This window comes from Panthera tigris, chromosome X (assembly GCF_018350195.1).
Source record: "Panthera tigris isolate Pti1 chromosome X, P.tigris_Pti1_mat1.1, whole genome shotgun sequence".
NCBI classification, from domain to species: domain Eukaryota; kingdom Metazoa; phylum Chordata; class Mammalia; order Carnivora; family Felidae; genus Panthera; species Panthera tigris.
In genome coordinates this window covers 58,989,846-59,010,259 of record NC_056677.1, presented here as the reverse complement: position 1 = coordinate 59,010,259, position 20,414 = coordinate 58,989,846, and the positions used below count along the sequence as shown (strand labels likewise).

The following is a 20,414-nucleotide window of genomic DNA, read 5'->3' as shown; positions in this document are numbered from 1 at the left end:
TTTATTTGAATTCCAGTTAGTTAACATACAGTGTAATATTAGTTTCTGGTGTACAAAATAGTGATTCAACACTTCCATACATCACCCAGTGCTCATCACAGCAAGTGTTAGCTGTGGGGTTTGTTGTTTATGGCCTTTATTATGTTCAGGTATGTTTCTTCCATATTGAATTTGTTGAGGGTTTTTATCATGAAAAGAAGTTTACAACCTCCATCTTAACTGTCTCTGGAACAATATGGGAGGTAAAGAAAAACTCAGAGGCCCCTGGGAATAAAAAATGCTACATTGTTTTTTCTGTTCTGCTGAGCATATTCAAAATGACTTCATATGCACTGATATGATACTGGGGTACAGGGAGAAGAATATATCTCTTGCTAAAAATGGTCTTTCTTTCTTTGCCCTTCACAGGCAGCCCTGGAAGCATTAGATGAACTGGACCTATTTGGTGTGAAAGGTGGGCCCCAATCAGTTATCCATGTCCTGGCTGATGAAGTACAACACTGCCAGGTAAGAGAATAATGGATCACATTATAGAAAATTTTATTCTTACCCAGACTCAGAATTAGCATGGCTTTTAGAATAAGAAGACCTGAGAGTACATAATCTGATTTATTATCATGGGCCAAAAATGTCTTATCCAAACTTCCTATACTAAGATAAGCCTGATATAGCATGAACTATAACATAGATCACAGTCCTGTTCTCTCGTCCATGGTTATAAAGGGATCCCACCATACTGTGCAGAATTCTCCACTGTTGTCATATCAAGGGTCTATGGGCTCTACTCGTGAATATCTCCTTTTCTAAATATGCCAAGAGAACAAGAGGTGAGTGATTTTGAGTGTTCTTCTTGATAGTGGCTTTGAAATATTCTTTTGTCCCCAGTTGGCTCTGGGCTGAGATGTTTGGAGATTAGACTGTTTAAGTGGCAAAAATATGTATCTTCAGTTTTGTTTAGGGTTACTCTCTGTATTGAAAGATTAACATTCTTCTCATTGGCAAGATGACCTTCTCCTTGCCTTCAAACTCTGATTGGATGCCCATAATAAATATAAACTCATCTTCTAATTTTAAAATGTGAAATTTTCCTTGGAAAAGATAAATGTCAGCAGTGGAGGAGCTGAGCCTTCCACATCTTGCTTCTCAGCAGCTACATTTTCTCTTATCTTTACCCTTAAATGGCCAATGGAGCAAGGGGACTATGGGCAAGATGATGTTAGTGTATTCTTCATCCATTAGTAGCTGCTTAAGATCCAGGATTGGGAAGCATTGAGAACAGTGATAAGACAATGGATAATTTACACAAATAACTAGTTTTCTAAGCTCTCACTTAGAAATTATTATTGAATTATCATTGAATTCAATATTGAATATAATTGAATCATTATTATTGAATAATCTTCGGGTTTTCTCCTGAATGATCCTCTTCCACATAAATCTTTTGAAATTAAAGCTGTTAGTTTTATAATCCCAACTTAACTACTAATGTGCCACATTTGACTTCTTTCTTTCTTTTTAGTCTATCCTTAATTCACTACTCCCCCGGGCTTCAACATCCAAAGAGGTAGATGCTAGTCTACTTTCAGTTATTTCGTTCCCAGCCTTTGCAGTAGAAGATAGCCGGTTGGTAGAGCTTACAAAGCAAGAAATCATCACCAAGCTTCAGGTATGTCCATATGTGCTCTTCTTTTCTTTAAGGCTTTGACTTTAAAGAGAAATTAATTCTCTTGGGAGCCTTGAGTCAGCGATTTAACCAAATGATCAGGGTTAACACCACCAGTAATAAAGCATATTGACATCATGTGGCCCCAGATACAGTGCACTGAGACGTGCACAGCGCCAGTGTGGTATCCATGCAAATAACGCGTAATCTCAGTCATGGGAAAACATCAGACAAAACCAAATTGAGGGCCATTCTACAAAATAACTGATGAGCTCTTTAAAACTGTCAAGGTGATGAAAGACAAGGAAAGACTGAGGAACTATCACAGACTGGAAGAGACTAATGAGACATGACAACTAAATGGAATGGGATCCTAAAATGGATATTGGAACAAGAAAAAACAAAGCCGTTAGTGGAAAAACTGGCAGGACGCCTGGGTGACTCAGTCAGTTAAGCGTCCGAGTTTGGCTCAGATCATGATCTTGCAGATCGTGGGTTCTGAGCTGTCAGCACAGAGCCTGGAGCCTGCTTCAGATTCTCTCTCTCTCTCTCTCTCTCTCTCTCTCTCTCTCTCTCTGCCCATTGCTGGCTTGTGCACTCACTCACTCTCTCTCTCTCTCTCAAAAACAAATATTTAAAAAGAAAGAAGGAAAAACTGGCAAAGTCTAAATAAGTTCTGTACTTTGGTTAATAGTCTTGTGCCAAGGTTAATTTTTTAGTTTTTATTCATGTTCTGTGGTTATGTAAGAAGTTAATATAAAGGGACAGTGATTGAAGGGTAGTGGTGACTCTCTGTACTGTTTTTGCAACTCTTGTCTAAGTCTCAAATTATCAAAATTTTAAAAATATGTTGTCTTTTATTTGAGCCTCACATCTCTTATGAGCTGTGTGAACAGCCCACATAGTAATTGGGCTATTACAGATTTATCCTATGGTGGTAAGTGATGAAAGAGTTATTAGAAACTCTGCTTTAGAGAAGAGCCTGTAACTTAGCCCTCACTTGAACACACATTGATTTCTGAAATCAGTTTCTGCTACTGGGCTAGTATCAAAGGTTTTTTTAGATTATATTTTATTATTTTTTAAATACTGTATCTGTATTGGTGATAGATTGGCACATGTAGCTCTTGCAAAGGCTGTATTTGATGGACTATATGGCTATACCAATGTGCATGCTTCCACTGTTTCTTTTCTTTGGGTTTCCAGGGTCGTTATGGTTGCTGTCGCTTTCTACGAGATGGATATAAAACTCCCAAAGAGGTGGGTTTCTTTTCCCCCAAAATGAGTCCAAGGTAGCATGGTCAGTACTGTTTGCAGTCTCATTCAGATAATATTTAACTCACTAGTGGTACTTAAAATAATCACTAAAGGGGCACCTGGGTAGCTCAGTTGCTTAAGCATCTGACTCTTGGTTTCAGCTGAGGTCATGATTTCACAGGTTCATGAATTTGAGCCCCACATCGCACTCTGCACTGGCAGCGCAGAGCCTGCTTGGGATTCTCTCTCTCCCTTACTCTCTTCCCCTCCCCCACTTGTCCTGTCTCTGCCTCTCAAAATAAATACACTTTAAAAACATATATAAAATAGGGGCGCCTGGGTGGCTCAGTCGGTTAAGCGGCCGACTTCAGCTCAGGTCACGATCTCGCCGTCCGTGAGTTCAAGCCCCACGTCGGGCTCTGGGCTGATGGCTCAGAGCCTGGAGCCTGCTTCCAATTCTGTGTCTCCCTCTCTCTCTGACCCTCCCCCGTTCATGCTCTGTCTCTCTCTGTCTCAAAAATAAATAAACGTTAAAAAAAAATTAAAAAAATATATATAAAATAAAATAATCACTAAATAGGTTACAGTAACTAATGTTTCTTACCTTTGTTGGGCTTAGTTGCCAAGTTCTATTTGTGAGCCCTTATGGATTAAATAAAATAGAGGAAGGTTGGGGCGCCTGGGTGGCTCAGTCGGTTGAGCGTCCGACTTCAGCTCAGGTGACAATCTCACGGTTCGTGAGTTCGAGCCCCGCGTCGGGCTCTGGGCTGATGGCTCAGAGCCTGTAGCCTAGTTCCGATTCTGTGTCTCCCTCTCTCTCTGCCCCTCCCCCATTCATGCTCTGTCTCTCTCTGTCTCAAAAATAAATAAACATTAAAAAAATTAAAAAAAAAATAGAGGAAGGTGTAGTTCTTCCACCTCTTGCAGCTGGTTAGTTTCAGGAAAGAGCTACTGACAGACGCTTAAATCAGTGGGTGAAAGTTTAAGCAGAAACAGAATATTTGAATAGTCTCAAAGTATCTTCCTCGCAAATATTTAATAGTTACAAAGGGAAAAATCTTTTCTTCAATAGCACTTTTTCCCCCTTCCACCTTTTTGTGGTTGGTTGGTTCTAAACAGTACGTGATCTTGAAAAGTTAACTTGCTTTTGCTCCACCTGTCAAAAATATCCTTGGAATTATCAATGGAGAAAGTTAAGTATTATTAAAGGGAATGAATGGTCAATAAGAAGCACTTCACTAGGAATGTAAACATTTTTTTAATCATCGAGCTCAAACTCTTCTGGTCTACTTTCCTTCTTCTACTTTATTCTTTAGTCATGTTGATTTCTATCTCTACTGATCTATTAAAATTATGCTCTGAAATACCATCAGAATGTCCCAAGTGATCAATCCAGTAGCCTTTTCCCACTCCTCATTATACTTGCCTTCTCTGTAGTACATTACTGTTACCTACCCCTCCATTTTCATGAAATTCTTTTCCTATTTAATTTATACAGTTCTACACTATCCTCATCTCTTTTTGTTTTTTCCTCACCAAACTATGAGAGCATAACCAAGATTCCATTCTCAGGTCATCTATTCACTATATGTAGCTACTACATTTGTAATTTGTGCTTCAAGTGTCACCTGTACGAGGATGACTCCCAAATCCTCCTCTCTCTTGCTGTCCTTTGAAACATTTCTATTTATACGTTCTGCTGCTACCTCAAACTTAACAAATACAAAACCAAACTCATGTTTATTAGGAATTAATATCACTTCTTCACATACTTGCCTATGGTGTCATTTTTATCCCAGTTCTACGGGTTACAAGTCATATCACAGAGTACTTGCTAAGGGAGGAGGGGTGTGTACACGCTCTGCAAGGCTGTATTGTGATACCTCTGAACTAAAAATATGTGTCTGAATTTGCAGTGATAAAATAGACTTTGTTTATTGTGTTTTTACCAGGATCCCAATCGTCTGTACTATGAACCATCTGAGCTGAAGTTATTTGAAAACATTGAGTGTGAATGGCCACTGTTCTGGACATACTTTATTCTTGATGGGGTCTTTAGTGGCAATGCAGAACAGGTAATATGCTGGGGAAAGAGCTTTTCAGCAGAATGTTTTTGTTATGTCTTCTTCTTTCAGTTAATGTTTGTGCTGACCCTGTGACCAAATGGAATTCTTCCCTAATAGGGAAGAGACAGAGTTGTCTTCTAGAGACTAGCAGTTGGGGACACTAGGTTAAGAGTTGAAAGACCTGAATATTGCCATTGCTCACACTTGACCTTTAATAAATACAGAGAGCACAATAACAAGCCCTGTCCACTTGCCTCAGTTATAAGAGGTACTTGGATTTGTATGTCTTTTTTTTAAATCTTGGAAATGATGTTCTGACTTTAGCACCCCCCCCAAAAAAAACCCAAAACAACAACCCGTTCATACCCTGTCCTTGCCCCAAAAAACATGGTCATCATCATTTTGGGGGCTACATGAATAAAGTAATTTAGAAACCATCATTGGAAAACAGTGAGACTGGGAAATTTAACCAAGTAAGTTTAGTGTTCGGCATTCTACAAATTGACCATGGTCTAAGCTTGGACATGAATCCAGCACATTTGTAAGTCCCTTATCCTTAGCTACATAAAACATAATTCTGTGTAATTTGAATGCTTTGGCCAATATTAATCTGTAACTGCCAGGGGTGCCTGGGTGGCTCAGTCAGTTAAACATAAGCTCAGATCATGATCTCCCAATTCATGGGTTCGAGTCCCGCATCAGGCTCATGCTGAGAGCTCAGAGACTGGAGTCTGTGTCAGATTCTGTGTCTCCCTCTCTCTCTGCCCCTCCCCTGCTCACTCTCTGTCTCTCTCAAAAATAAACATTAACTTTTTTTAAATCTGTAACTGCCAATATGAGTTTAAGTAATAGGGTTACACCAAAGTTTCAGAGGCCATAAAGTGTTTTACTCTAAATTTTAGTAAATTAAAGGATATCCCTTTTTGAGAAAGCAAATAAGATAAGCAATAATAGAAATAACCCACCCTATTTTGATTCTACCATTTTTCTCCCTCCTTCTCAAATTTCACAGAATTGTGGAAAATCCACAGAATTTCAAAAACCTTTCTTGCTCAAAGGAAGATTTATTTATTATACGTGCCTACCAACTACAAAGCACACAGGTTTTTTGGACTCTGTGGGGGAAAAAAGAGTTGAGAGACCTGGATTCTTTTTTATTCTTTTTTTTTGTCTGGCTTCCGTAGTAACTATTAAGTAGTCCAAGTATAGTCACTGACTTCTTCAGGTTCTCTGTATACAATGAAAATAGTTTTTTGTTCTTCTTAAAAGAAGAAAATATCCCTAAATTTTTTTTTAAATTTTACAGATGAAGATATGCCATAAGAACAAGGGAGGTCAGTTCGGCTATAATAAGACATATATGTTTCTTGAAGATCACCATGCTCTGCATATTTGAGAAATAAAAACTATAGGGCTCATGGGAAAATGAGGTTGGGACACAACACTTAAAAAGTTTGTCAGAAATATATACAAAGCAATAGGAACCTGGGGTGCCTGGCTGGCTCAGTCAGTTAAGTGTCTGACTTCGGCTCAGGTCATGATCTCACAGTTCATGGGTTTGAGCCCCACATCAAACTCTCTGCTGACAGCTCAGAGCCTGGAGCCTGCTTCAGCTTCTGTATCTCCCTTTCTCTCTGCCCCTCCCCCACTCACAGTCTGTCTTTCTTGCTTTCAAAAATAAATAAAACATTAAAAATAATAAAATAAACATTAAAATATTTTAAAACAATAGGAACCTAATAAACACAGTATTGTAACTTTGTGCATGGTGAATGGTTAAGAAATACATAAATATCACAATAAATATGACACTTGTACCTTGTAAAAGACCTAAGGTTTGCTAATGGACATATGCATCCATGTTCCTGCCAGCTGACCTGCTGGGCTCTCATACCCACTACTCTGTGTGCCGGAGGAGGAGAACAAGAAAGATAGCACGAGAGTGAGGAGAAAGAGAAAAAGAACATAGAACAGACAGAATAATTAAAAAATAAACTGTGAAGAAAGGGAAGGAAATTAAAGAAACAGGAAGGCACAGAGTCATGTACCTAGGGTGGGCATGAAAAGGGAGCAGCTCAGGAGTTACTATGCAGTGGTAGAAGGAATGTTGTCTGAAATTGGACAGAAAGTTGTAACATGAAACGTGGATGAGCGTGGTTCTATTTTCCTCCTGAAGTGTGTGCATGTGTATGTTTTGGGTATTCTTACACAGCTCAGTTCAGCTGAGTGTATACTCTTGCAATTGTGTGTAAGCAAATGTCAAATTTATGTTATGCTCAAATTGTTCCCTCATACATCAAATGCATCAGAATAAATTTGTGTTTGCAAAACAACCGTTAGAACTGTTTTTTCCCCACCATAAATTATCATGGGTTTTTTTTTTGTCTGTTTTGTCTTGTTTGCTTTTTAGGTATTACTAATCTACCACAAATTATTAAGCAAAAAAATGTGAACTTCACTATAATAGAAAATTTAGCAGGTAAAATACAGTTTTTAAATATTTTTTTAATGTTTATTTATTTTTGAGAGAAAGAGAGAGCATGAGCGGGGGAGGGACAGAGAGAGGAGATAGAGAATCTGAAGGAGGCTTTAGGCTCTGAGCTGTCTGCACAGAGCCCAATGCAGGGCTTGAACTCAAGAACCCTGAAATCATGACCTGAGCTGAAGTTGGACACTTAACTGACTGAGCGCCACCCAGGCGCCCCTTAAATACAGTTTTAAAAGCCAGTACATGTAAAGGCAAGAAGCTATGTTTAGAATAGTACATAGTGGATCAAAACAGGCCTGTGGAGACAGGCTGACTTGAGGTCAAATCCAGGCTCAACCTTACACTTTCTGCGTGATCTTCCACGAGTTCATAATGTCTTGAGCTTTCATTTTTCAGTAAAAAGGTTTTAACTGCATATATCTCCTAGGATGGTTGTAAAAATTATAAATGTGTTCAAGTACGCAAAACTGCTAGCATAGTATCTGGCCTGCAATAAGCATTTCTCAAATGCTACTTTCCTTTCTTCTCCATTTTACTAGGTGAATATGTTCCTTTGCAATAGGACTCTCTTTGGCTACAACACTCCCTGAGTTCCTGAGAGAACACTCTATAAACTTTTTTTCCCTTTATCTACAGGTTCAAGAATATAGAGAGGCTCTTGAAACTGTCCTCATCAAGGGCAAAAATGGAGTCCCACTTTTGCCAGAGCTATATAGTGTTCCTCCGGACAAGGTGAGCTGGACAAGTACCATTACATGGAGCTGGGAGAAGAGCAGTACCTCCACAGGACTGCCTCATTTGAGTCAAACCAGTTTTAACTTTCTGATCTTCATGTTCTAAAAATTTGTCTTTAGGTATAAGATGATAAAAATATGATTTAACTCCTTTGAAAATAATTTATTTTTTAAGTATAATTTATTGACAAATTGGTTTCCATACAACATCCAGTGCTCATCCCAACAGGTGCCCTCCTCAATGCCCATCACCCAACTCCATACCCAAAAAACAAATAATCCAGTGAAGATATGGGCAGAAGACATGAATAGAAACTTTTCCAAAGAAGACATCCAGATGGCCAACAGACACATGAAACGATGAAAATAATTTTTTAATGTTTATTTTCATTTTTGAGAGAGAGAGCATGATGGGGGAGGGACAGAGAGAGAGGGATACAGAGGATCCAAAGCAGGCTCTGCACTGAGAGCAGAGAGCCTGATATGAGGCTTGAGCTCACAAACTGGGAGATCATGACCTGAGCTGAAGCTGGACACTTAATCAAGTGAGCCAAACAGGCGCCCTGAAAATAAATTTTTAAAGCAGTCTCAGTTATGGCACTGTTGCATAATGAGACAAGGGCAAGAACAAACATTACAATGGTAGTTTCATGGGTGTATATTTATCCTCAAACTCATCAAGATGCATACATTAAATATGCATGGCCTTTTTATATGTCAACCATACCTCAATTTAAAAAAATTAATTGTTCAGAGACTGATTTTTTAAATGTTTTTAAAGCTTATTTATTTTGAGAGAGAGACAGAACAGGGGAGGGGTAGAGAGGGACGGAGAGAGAGAGAATCCCAAGCAGACTCCATGCTGTCAGCACAGAGCCCGATGTGGGGCTTGAACCCACAAACCGAGAGATCATGACCTGAGCCAGAATGAAGAGCCAGAAGCTTACCCAACTAAGCCAACCAGACACCCCCAGATATTGATTTATTTTTAAATACCAAACCTTAAGGTTAAGAATGATTGGAGATCAGTAGGCAGATGTACAGTGATGTTCTGTGTAAACTGTCAGGATTTGGTATTTTCTGTTTTGAGGCCAGTAATATGGGATTGTTTGAGTAGATCAGGTTTGAAAAATGTTGTAGGTCTCCGTTTTCCCACCATGCCAGTCGGGAGTACCATTGTTCCTCTTCTCCATTACGAAGAAGCATTAGCCATGGGAGGGTTGTAATCTTCCATCCTGGTGGGGATGGATGTAATAAGCTTCTAGAAACATCAGCACCATCTGAAAGTTTGTTAGAAATGCAGATCTCAGGCTTTCCTCCACACTCAGAATCTGCCTTTGGATAAGATCCTCAGGTGATTTGTATGTACCTACATTTAGAGGAGCACTTCCCGGGGTGCCTGTGTAGCTCAATAGGTTAAGTGTCCGACCTCAGCTCAGGTCGTGATTTCACGGCTCACAAGTTCAAGCCCCACATTGGGCTCTGTGCTGACAGCTCGGAGCCTGGAGCTGCTTTGGATTCTGTGTCTCCCTCTCTCTGCCCCTCCCTCACTCACACTCTGTCTCTCTCTGTCTCTCTCTCTCTCTTAAAAATAAATAAACATTTTTTAAAAAGGAGCACTACCCTAGGTTGTAGTCACAGTGCTTTTCGGTGCATTGCATATATAACTGTTTTACAGGGTATGATTCACGATCCAGATTCAGCCCTTTTGTTGTCCAGTATCTTTAACCTTCTATTATCTTTTGTGTGGCTTCTTTATCTTTTCTTTAGGTTGATGAAGAATATCAAAATCCTCACACTGTGGACCGAGTCCCCATGGGCAAGTTGCCCCATATGTGGGGTCAGTCTCTGTACATCTTAGGAAGCTTGATGGCAGAGGTAAGGGGAAGTATCAAGCCTCTTCCACTTTTTTTCTGCTTAAGTCACTGCAAGAATCATATTTGTGAGTAGCTCATTAAAAGGCAAAAGGCAAAAGGTATTTTTGCCTTTTATATTCTGCCTTAATTATATATTTTCCTCTAGGTCAGGTGCTTAGAGTGGGAATATGGCCAATCATTCACAAAAATCTTTCCCCCTGGCAACCATGTCTCTCATACTGCCTAGGGCTTCCTACCTTGGTACTATACTTAGAGCTGCTCTGAGATCAGGGCCTAGATCTTACTCTTTCAAAATACTCCCCTAGTGCCTTGCCTGGTGACTGATGAATGCACTTGTGCTTAGATAGTAATGTTGACTGATAATGGATTTAAGTACTAACTTTTACAAGCAATATGGTGTTTCATTATTTAATTGAGTAAGCTGATAAGATAATCTTAGGCACCATGACAAGTGTTTGGGAACATCATAGTTTTTTTTAAATTTTTATTTCTTTATTTTGAGAGAGAGAGGAAAAGCAAAGAGAGAGAGAGAGAGAGAGAGAGAGAGAGAGAGAGAGAGAGAGAGAGAGAGAGAGAGAGAATGAATGAGAATCCCAGACAGGCTCCTCACTGTCAGCACAGAGCCCAGTGTGGGGCTCAAACTCATGAACCCTGAGATCATGACCTAAGCCAAAATCAAGAGTCTAACGCTTAACCGACTGAGCTACCCAGGTGGCCCAGGAACATCATAGTTTTTAAAAATTTATTGTTTGTTTATTTTTGTTAAGGGGCCCTTTAAATGTTTTTTTTTTATGTTAAATTCTGTTGAAACAGCTCTTAAATGTAGCACTTGAGAATTTTGTACTTTATGTTCAGCTTATTTTTGATATTTTGAGCTATTGTAAGCATTCTCTTTCTCGAAGTTTTCCAGATTTACCGGCAAATCTATTTCCCCATTGTAGGTTATTATGGTAAGTTATAACTGAGGCTTCTAGAAGATCTAAGGTGGGACTTAGCTATCCTTTCTAAGCCAGTCTCTTTGACCTGTTTATACGTGACTATTTTTTGCAGCTGTTTTTGTTCTATTTTGTTTTTTTTCTCAGTTTCACTGAGCTATAATTGACATACATCCATGTGAGTTTCAGGTGTACAGCATAAAAGTTTGATTATCTTTAGTTGATATTATGAAGAATGTAGCAATAATGAGCAGAAAGATTTGTTTAAAATAATCCTTACCTGATGACTTTCTCATTCAGGGCTATAAATAAATTAAATGCTGTGAACAAGGAGGAAATGAATGGTGTTTTTAAGAGCAAATGGGTGAATTCATCCCATTTCAGCAAGGACAGAAATTCAAGTCAAAAGATATATGCTGAGCATAAAGCATAACAGTCACATGAATAAATGAGAAAACAAGACCTAAATTATTGATAATAAACACTGTGATTTGATTATCTAATTGTATGCATCCAGAGAAGGTGGAGTTGTAGCTAAAAAACTTTCTGCTTATCACTTACACCCCATCTATTTCCAGCAAAGAACTTGTGGCCACCATTAGAAGGTATTTGTTTTCTTTCCATACCTGCCTCTCACAGGTTATGATGTGAGGTTTTGGCACTGGTGTGTTGTTTCTCCTCAAACATTAGCTTTTTACTCCCCTGAAAGGCTCTGGTGGAAAAAGCATGAATTTAGGTACCTTGTACAAATAAATTACTTACATAAAATAATTAGCTTTTTGGTTGAGATGTAACAATCTTTTTATGGTTTTTCTTTAGGGATTTTTAGCTCCTGGAGAAATTGATCCCCTGAATCGAAGGTTTGCTACTGTACCAAAGCCAGATGTTGTGGTTCAAGGTATGGATTCTTATTCCCAGCATTAAAACTTTATATTAAAGATCTGTTTTGTACCAGTAAATGATGGCTTTATTGTTTATCATGTGTTTTGTTCAGCCTCAAAAAGTATACAATTAACTTGGTTCTGTTTGGTTTCAAGATTGCTATTAATCTTAATCATGAAAAAATGCTTAATAAATGATGTTATTTGATACTCTCAACCACTTCTTACTTCTGGAAAGTCTTTTCATTGTCATGATATTGTAGCCTCCTGATTGTTTCTGCTTTCTTTCCGAACATTACTTCTGTGCTTCTTCTGTTAGTACTCCTTTCTTCTCATACCCTTTTTTTAAAAATTTTTTTTAATATATGAAATTTATTGTCAGATTGGTTTCCATACAACACCCAGTGCTCATCCCAAAAGATGCCCTCTTCAATACCCATCAACCACCCTCCCCCTCCCTCCCACCCCCCATCAACCCTCCATTTGTTCTCAGTTTTTAAGAGTCTCTTATGCTTTGGCTCTCTCCCACTCTAACCTCTTTTTTTTTTCCCTTCCCCTCCCCCATGGGTTTCTATTAAGTTTCTCAGGATCCACATAAGAGTGAAAACATATGGTATCTGTCTTTCTCTGAATGGCTTATTTCACTTAGCATCACACTCTCCAGTTCCATCCACGTTGCTACAAAGGGCCATATTTCGTTCTTTCTCATTGCCATGTAGTACTCCATTGTGTATATAAACCACAATTTCTTTATCCATTCATCAGTTGATGGACGTTTAGGCTCTTTCCATAATTTGGCTATTGTTGAGAGTGCTGCTATAAACATTGGGGTACAAGTGCCCCTATGCATCAGTACTCCTGTATCCCTTGGGTACATTGCTAGCAGTGCTACTGCTGGGTCATAAGGTAGGTCTATTTTTAATTTTTTGAGGAACCTCCACACTGTTTTCCAGAGCAGCTGCACCAGTTTGCATTCCCACCAACAGTGCAGGAGGGTTCCCGTTTCTCCTCATCCTCTCCAGCATCTATAGTCTCCTGATTTGTTCATTTTGGCCACTCTGACTGGTGTGAGGTGGTATCTGAGTGTGGTTTTGATTTATATTTCCCTGATGAGGAGCGACGTTGAGCATCTTTTCATGTGACTGTTGGCCATCCAGATGTCTTCTTTAGAGAAGTGTCTATTCATGTTTTCTGCCCATTTCTTCACTGGGTTATTTGTTTTTCAGGTGTAGAGTTTGGTGAGCTCTTTATAGATTTTGGATACTAGCCCTTTGTCCGATATGTCATTTGCAAATATCTTTTCCTATTCCGTTGGTTGCCTTTTAGTTTTGTTGGTTGTTTCCTTTGCTGTGCAGAAGCTTTTATCTTCATGAGGTCCCAATAGTTCATTTTTGCTTTTAATTCCCTTGCCTTTGGGGATGTGTCAAGAAAGAAACTGCTGCGGCTGAGATCAGACAGGTCGTTTCCTGCTTTCTCCTCTAGTGTTTTGACGGTTTCCTGTCTCACATTCAGGTCCTTTATCCATTTTGAGTTTATTTTTGTGAATGGTGTGAGAAAGTGGTCTAGTTTCAACATTCTGCATGTTGCTGTCCAGTTCTCCCAGCACCATTTGTTAAAGAGACTGTCGTTTTTCCATTGGATGTTCTTTCCTGCTTTGTCAAAGATTACTTGGCCATGCATTTGTGGGTCTAGTTCTGGGGTTTCTATTCCATTGGTCTATGTGTCTGTTTTTGTGCCAATACCATGCTGTCTTGATGATTACAGCTTTGTAGTAGAGGCTAAAGTCTGGGATTGTGATGCCTCCTGCTTTGGTCTTCTTCTTCAGAATTACTTTGGCTATTCAGGGCCTTTTGTGGTTCCATATGAATTTTAGAATTGCTTGTTCTAGCCTCGAGAAGAATGCTGGTGCAATTTTGATTGGGATTGCATTGAATGTGTAGATAGCTTTGGGTAGTATTGACATTTTGACAGTATTTATTCTTCCAGTCCATGAGCACGGAATGTTTTTCCATTTCTTTATATCTTCTTCAATTTCCTTCATAAGCTTTCTATAGTTTTCAGCATACAGATCTTTTACATCTTTGGTTAGATTTATCCCTAGGTGTTTTATGCTTCTTGGTGCAATTGTGAATGGGATCAGTTTCTTTGTCTTTCTGTTGCTTCATTATTAGTGTATAAGAATGCAACTGATTTCTGTACATTGATTTTGTATCCTGCAACTTTGCTGAATTCATGTATCAGTTCTAGCAGACTTTTGGTGGAGTCTGTCGGATTTTCCATGTATAATATCATGTCATCTGCAAAAAGTGAAAGCTTGATTTCATCTCTGCCAATTTTGATGCCTTTGATTTCCTTTTGTTGTCTGATTGCCGATGCTACAACTTCCAACACTATGTTAAACAACAGCAGTGAGAGTGGACATCCCTGTCATGTTCCTGATCTCAGGGAAAAAGCTCTCAGTTTTTCCCCATTGAGGATGATGTTAGCTGTGGGCTTTTCATAAGTGGCTTTGATGATGTTTAAGTATGTTCCTTCTATCCAGACTTTCTCGAGGGTTTTTATTAAGAAAGGTTGCTGAATTTTGTCAAATGCCTTTTCTGCATCGATTGACAGGATCATATGGTTCTTATATTTTCTTTAATTAATGTGACGTATCACGTTGATTGATTTGAGAATGTAGAACCAGCCCTGCAGCCCAGGAATGAATCCCACTTGATCATGGTGAATAATTCTTTTTATATGCTGTTGAATTCGATTTGCTAGTATCTTATTGAGAATGTTTGCATCCATATTCATCAGGGATATTGGCCTGTAGTTCTCTTTTTTGGCTGGGTCTCTGTCTGGTTTGGGAATCGAAGTAACACTGCCTTCATAGAATGAGTCTGGAAGTTTTCCTTCCCTTTCTATTTCTTGGAACAGCTTGAGAAGGATAGGTATTATCTCTGCTTTAAACGTCTGGTAGAACTCCCCTGGGAAGCCATCTGGTCCTGGACTCTTATTTGTTGGGAGATTTTTGATAACCGATTCAATTTCTTCGCTGGTTATGGGTCTGTTCAAGCTTTCTATTTCCTCCTGACTGAGTTTTGGAAGCGTGTGGGTGTTTAGGAATTTGTCCATTTCTTCCAGGTTGTCCAGTTTGTTGGCAAATAATTTTTCATAGTATTCACTGATAATTGTTTGTATCTCTGAGGGATTGGTTGTAATCATTCCATTTTCATTCATGATTTTATCTATTTGGGTCATCTCCCTTTTCTTTTTGAGAAACCTGGCTAGAGGTTTGTCAATTTTGTTTATTTTTTCAAAAAACCAACTCTTGGTTTCGTTGATCTGCTCTACAGTTTTTTTAGATTCTATATTGTTTATTTCTGCTCTGATCTTTATGATTTCTCTTCTTCTGCTGGGTTTAGGCTGCCTTTGCTGTTCTGCTTCTATTTCCTTTAGGTGTGCTGTTAGATTTTGTATTTGGGATTTTTCTTGTTTCTTGAGATAGGCCTGGATTGCAATGTATTTTCCTCTCAGGACTGCCTTCGCTGCGTCCCAAAGTGTTTGGATTGTTGTATTTTCATTTTCGTTTGTTTCCATATATTTTTTAATTTCTTCTCTAATTGCCTGGTTGACCCGCTCATTCGTTAGTAGGGTGTTCTTTAACCTCCATGCTTTTGGAGGTTTTCCAGACTTTTTCCTGTGGTTGATTTCAAGCTTCATAGCATTGTGGTCTGAAAGTGTGCATGGTATGATCTCAATTCTTGTACACTTATGAAGGGCTGCTTGGTGACCCAGTATGTGATCTGTCTTGGAGAATGTTCCATGTGCACTCGAGAAGAAAGTATATTCTGTTGCTTTGGGATGCAGAGTTCTAAATATATCTGTCAAGTCCATCTGATCCAATGTATCATTCAGGGCCCTTGTTTCTTTATTGACTGTGTGTCTAGATGATCTATCCATTTCTGTAAGTGGGGTGTTAAAGTCCCCTGCAATGACCACATTCTTATCAATAAGGTTGCTTATGTTTATGAGTAATTGTTTTATATATCTGGGGGCTCGGGTATTTGGCGCATAGACATTTATAATAGTTAGCTCTTCCTGGTGGATAGACCCTGTGATTATTATATAATGCCCTTCTTCATCTCTTGTTACAGCCTTTAATTTAAAGTCTAGTTTGTCTGATATAAGTATGGCTACTCCAGCTTTCTTTTGGCTTCCAGGAGCATGATAAATAGTTCTCCATCCCCTCACTCTCAATCTAAAGGTGTCCTCAGATCTAAAATGAGTCTCTTGTAGACAGCAAATAGATGGGTCTTGTTTTTTTATCCATTCTGATACCCTATGTCTTTTGGTTGGCGCATTTAATCCATTTACATTCAGTGTTATTATAGAAAGATATGGGTTTAGAGTCATTGTGATGTCTGTATGTTTTATGCTTGTAGTGATGTCTCTGGTACTTTGTCTCACAGGATCCCCCTTAGGATCTCTTGTAGGGCTGGTTTAGTGGTGACAAATTCCTTCAGTTTTTGTTTGTTTGGGAAGACCTTTATCTCTCCTTCTATTCTAAATGACAGACTTGCTGGATAAAGGATTCTCGGCTGCATATTTTTTCTGTTTAGCACACTGAAGATATCGTGCCAAGCCTTTCTGGCCTGCCAAGTTTCAAAGGAGAGATCAGTCACGAGTCTTATAGGTCTCCCTTTATATGTGAGGGCACGTTTATCCCTTGCTGCTTTCAGAATTTTCTCTTTATCCTTGTATTTTGCCAGTTTCACTATGATATGTCGTGCAGAAGATCGATTCAAGTTACGTCTGAAGGGAGTTCTCTGTGCCTCTTGGATTTCAATGCCTTTTTCCTTCCCCAGTTCAGGGAAGTTCTCAGCTATAATTTCTTCAAGTACCCCTTCAGCACCTTTCCCTCTCTCTTCCTCCTCTGGGATACCAATTATGCGTATATTATTTCTTTTTAGTGTATCACTTAGTTCTCTAATTTTCCCCTCATATTCCTGGATGTTTTTATCTCTCTTTCTTTCAGCTTCCTCTTTCTCCATAACTTTATCTTCTAGTTCACCTATTCTCTCCTCTGCCTCTTCAATCCGAGCCGTCGTGGTTTCCATTTTGTTTTGCATTTCGTTTAAAGCGTTTTTCAGCTCCTCGTGACTGTTCCTTAGTCCCTTGATCTCTGTGGCAAGAGATTCTCTGCTGTCCTGTATACTGTTTTCAAGCCCAGCGATTATTTTTATGACTATTATTCTAAATTCACTTTCTGTTATATTATTGAAATCCTTTTTGATCAGTTCATTAGCTGTTGTTATTTCCTGGAGATTCTTCTGAGGGGAATTCTTCCGTTTGGTCATTTTGGATAGTCCCTGGAGTGGTGAGGACCTGCAGGGCACTTCCCCTGTGCTGTGGTGTATAACTGGAGTTGCTGGGCGGGGCCACAATCAGACCTGATGTCTGCCCCCAGCCCACCGCTGGGGCCACAGTCAGACTGGTGTGTGCCTTCTCTTCCCCTCTCCTAGGGGCGGGATTCACTGTGGGGTGGCTTGGCCCGTCTGGGCTACTTGCACACTGTCAGGCTTGTGGTGCTGGGGATCTGGCGTATTAGCTGGGGTGGGTAGGCAAGGTGCACGGGGGCAGGAGGGGCAGGCTTAGCTCGCTTCTCCTTAGGTGATCCACTTTAGGAGGGGCCCTGTGGCAGCGGGAGGGAGTCAGATCCGCTGCCGGAGGTTTGGCTCCGCAGAAGCACAGAGTTGGGTGTTTGCGCGGAGCGAGCAAGTTCCCTGGCAGGAACTGGTTCTCTTTGGGATTTTGGCTGGGGGATGGGCGGGGGAGATGGCGCTGGCGAGCGCCTTTGTTCCCCGCCAAGCTGAGCTCTGCCGTCCGGGGGCTCAGCAGCTCTCCCTCCCTTTGTCCTCCAGCCTTCCCGCTTTCTGAGCAGAGCTGTTAACTTATGACCTCCCAGACGCTAAGTCGTGCTTGCTGTCGGAACACAGTCCGTCCGGCCCCTCCGCTTTTGCCAGCCAGACTCGGGGGCTCCGCTTGGCCGGCGAGCCGCCCCTCCGCCCCGGCTCCCTCCCGCCAGTCCGTGGAGCGCGCACCGCCTCGCGACCCTTCCTACCCTCTTCCGTGGGCCTCTCGTCTGCGCTTGGCTCCAGAGACTCTGTTCTGCTAATCCTCTGGCGGTTTTCTGGGTTCTTTAGGCAGGTGTAGGTGGAATCTAAGTGATCAGCAGGACGCGCGGTGAGCCCAGCGTCCTCCTACGCCGCCATCTTCTGAAGGAATCTGCATGTATATTTTTGAGAGATTGGCTTGTAGTTCTCTTTTTTTGTGGTATTTTCATCTGGTTTTGGTATCATGGTGATAACTGGCCTTATAGAATGAATTTGGAAGCTTTCTTCCTCTTCTAAGTTCTGGAATAATTTGAGAAGAATAGGTGTTAATTCTGGTTAGAGGTTTATCAGTTTTGTTGATCTTTGCAAAGAACCACCTCTTGGTTTCATTGATCTGTACCATTGTTTTTTTTTAGTTTCTATACCATTTATTTCTGCTCTAATCTTTATTATTTATTTATTATTTCATTCCTTCTGCTGGTTTTGGGTTTTGTTTTTCCTTCTTTTTCTACCTTCTTTAAGTATAAAGTTAGGTTTTTATTTGAGATTTTTCTTGCTTCCTCAGATAGGCTTGTATTGCTGTAAATTTCCCTCTTAGAACCACTTTTGCAGCATCCCAAAAATTTTGGACCATTGTGTTTTCATTTCATTTGTTTTATGTACTTTTTTATTCTTTTATTTTCTGGTGAGCCCATTCATTGTTTATGTTGTTTAACCTCCAAGTATTTATGGTCTTTCCAGATTTTTTTCTTGTGGTTGATTTCTAGTTTCATAGCGTTGTGGTCAGAAAAGATGCAAGGTATGACTTTGACCTTTTTAAATTTGTTGAGACTTGTGGCCTAATTGTGATCTATAATGGAGAATGTTCCATGTGCACTTGAGAAGAATGTGTATTCTCCTGTTTGGGGATGAAATTTTCTGAAAATATCTGTTAAATCCATTTGGTACAGTGTGTCACTTACACTGTACACTGTACAGTGGGTTTCCTTGAAACCCAGTCTTCATTAACCACCCCCCAACACTTTAGGTATATGGTGTCATAGTCTACATCCTTTTATTTTATGAATCTGTTGACTGAGTTTTACAGAAATACTTATTTTTACTGCTTTTGTAAGTAAAATAATTATCTTACTACTTTTCATACTCTTACTTATGGTCTTTCCACTACTTTCTTGTAGAGCTGGTTTAGTGGTCATGAACTCCTTTAGTTTTTATCTGAGGAACTCTTTATCTCTCCTTCTATTATGATTTATAGCCTTGCTGATAGAGTATTCTTGGCTGAAGATTTTTCCCTTTTAGCATTTTGAATATATCATGCCACTCCCTTCTGGTCTGCAAAGATCTGCTGAAAAATCTACTGATAGCCTTATGGAGTTTCCCTTGCATATAATTGTCTTCTCTCTTGCTGCTTTTAAAATTATTCATCACTAATTTTGCCATTTTAATTACTATGCCACACTAATTACTCAGTGTGGACCTCCTAGGGTTGATTTTTTATGGGGATTTCTTTGCCTCCTGGATGTGGATATGTTTCCTTCTCCATATTAGGGAAATTTTCAGCTATTATTTCTTCAAATAAATTTTCTATCTCCTATTCTCTCTTTTCTTCTTCTGGGATCTCTATAATGTGAATGTTATTACCTTGATGGAGTCCCTGGGTTCCCTAAGGCTATTCTCAGTTTGCATAATATTTTTTTCCTCTCATTCTTTCAGCTTAATTATTTTCCATTACTCTGTCTTTCAGGTCAGTAATTTGTTTTTCTACTTCCTCTAGCATCCTATTTATTCCATCAAGTGTATTTTTTTTATTTTTTTTTAACGTTTATTTATTTTTGAGACAGAGAGAGACAGAGCATGAACGGGGTAGGGGCAGAGAGAGAGGGAGACACAGAATCGGAAGCAGGCTCCAGGCTCTGAGCCATCAGCCCAGAGCCCGACGTGGGGCTCAAACTCACAGACCGTGAGATCGTGACCTGAGCTGAAGTCAGACACTTAACTGACTGAGCCACCCAGGCGCCCCCCATCAAGTGTATTTTTAATTTCAGTTATTGTCTTCTTCATCTTTGATTGGTTCTTTTTTTATCTCTTTGTTAAAGGTCTCCCTGATGGCTTCCACTCTTTTCTCAAGTTCAACAAGTATCTTTAAAAGACCATTACTTCAAATTCTCTATCAGGAATTCTACTTACATTTATTTTACTTAAGTCTCTTGCTGTGATTTGGTCCTTTTATTTCTTTTGTAACATATTCCTCTGTCTCCTCATTTTGTCTAAGTCTCTGTGTCTTTTCTGTGTGAGGAAAGTCACTTACTTCTGTTGTTCCTAATGATAATAGCCTTATGAAGAAGAGGTCCCATAGTGTCTTGCTGTGTGGTGTCCCATTCCCTAGGACCTGGAACTTCAGGAAGGATTTCTTAT

The 20,414-nt window shown here is 39.7% G+C and overlaps 1 protein-coding gene across 4 annotated transcripts in view; it reads left to right on the top strand.

Moving 5' to 3' along the window:
* The window catches only part of PHKA1 (phosphorylase kinase regulatory subunit alpha 1), a 159,843-nt gene that overhangs the window by 30,962 nt on the left and 108,467 nt on the right, over nucleotides 1-20,414 (top strand). For all 4 annotated transcript variants that reach the window (XM_042974365.1, XM_042974364.1, XM_042974363.1 and 1 more), the window contains exons 7-13: nucleotides 409-507; nucleotides 1,520-1,666; nucleotides 2,870-2,923; nucleotides 4,873-4,995; nucleotides 8,111-8,206; nucleotides 9,979-10,086; nucleotides 11,840-11,918. In XM_042974365.1, the coding sequence (XP_042830299.1) occupies nucleotides 409-507; nucleotides 1,520-1,666; nucleotides 2,870-2,923; nucleotides 4,873-4,995; nucleotides 8,111-8,206; nucleotides 9,979-10,086; nucleotides 11,840-11,918 (706 nt within the window). The remainder of the gene's footprint in view (nucleotides 1-408; nucleotides 508-1,519; nucleotides 1,667-2,869; nucleotides 2,924-4,872; nucleotides 4,996-8,110; nucleotides 8,207-9,978; nucleotides 10,087-11,839; nucleotides 11,919-20,414) is intronic.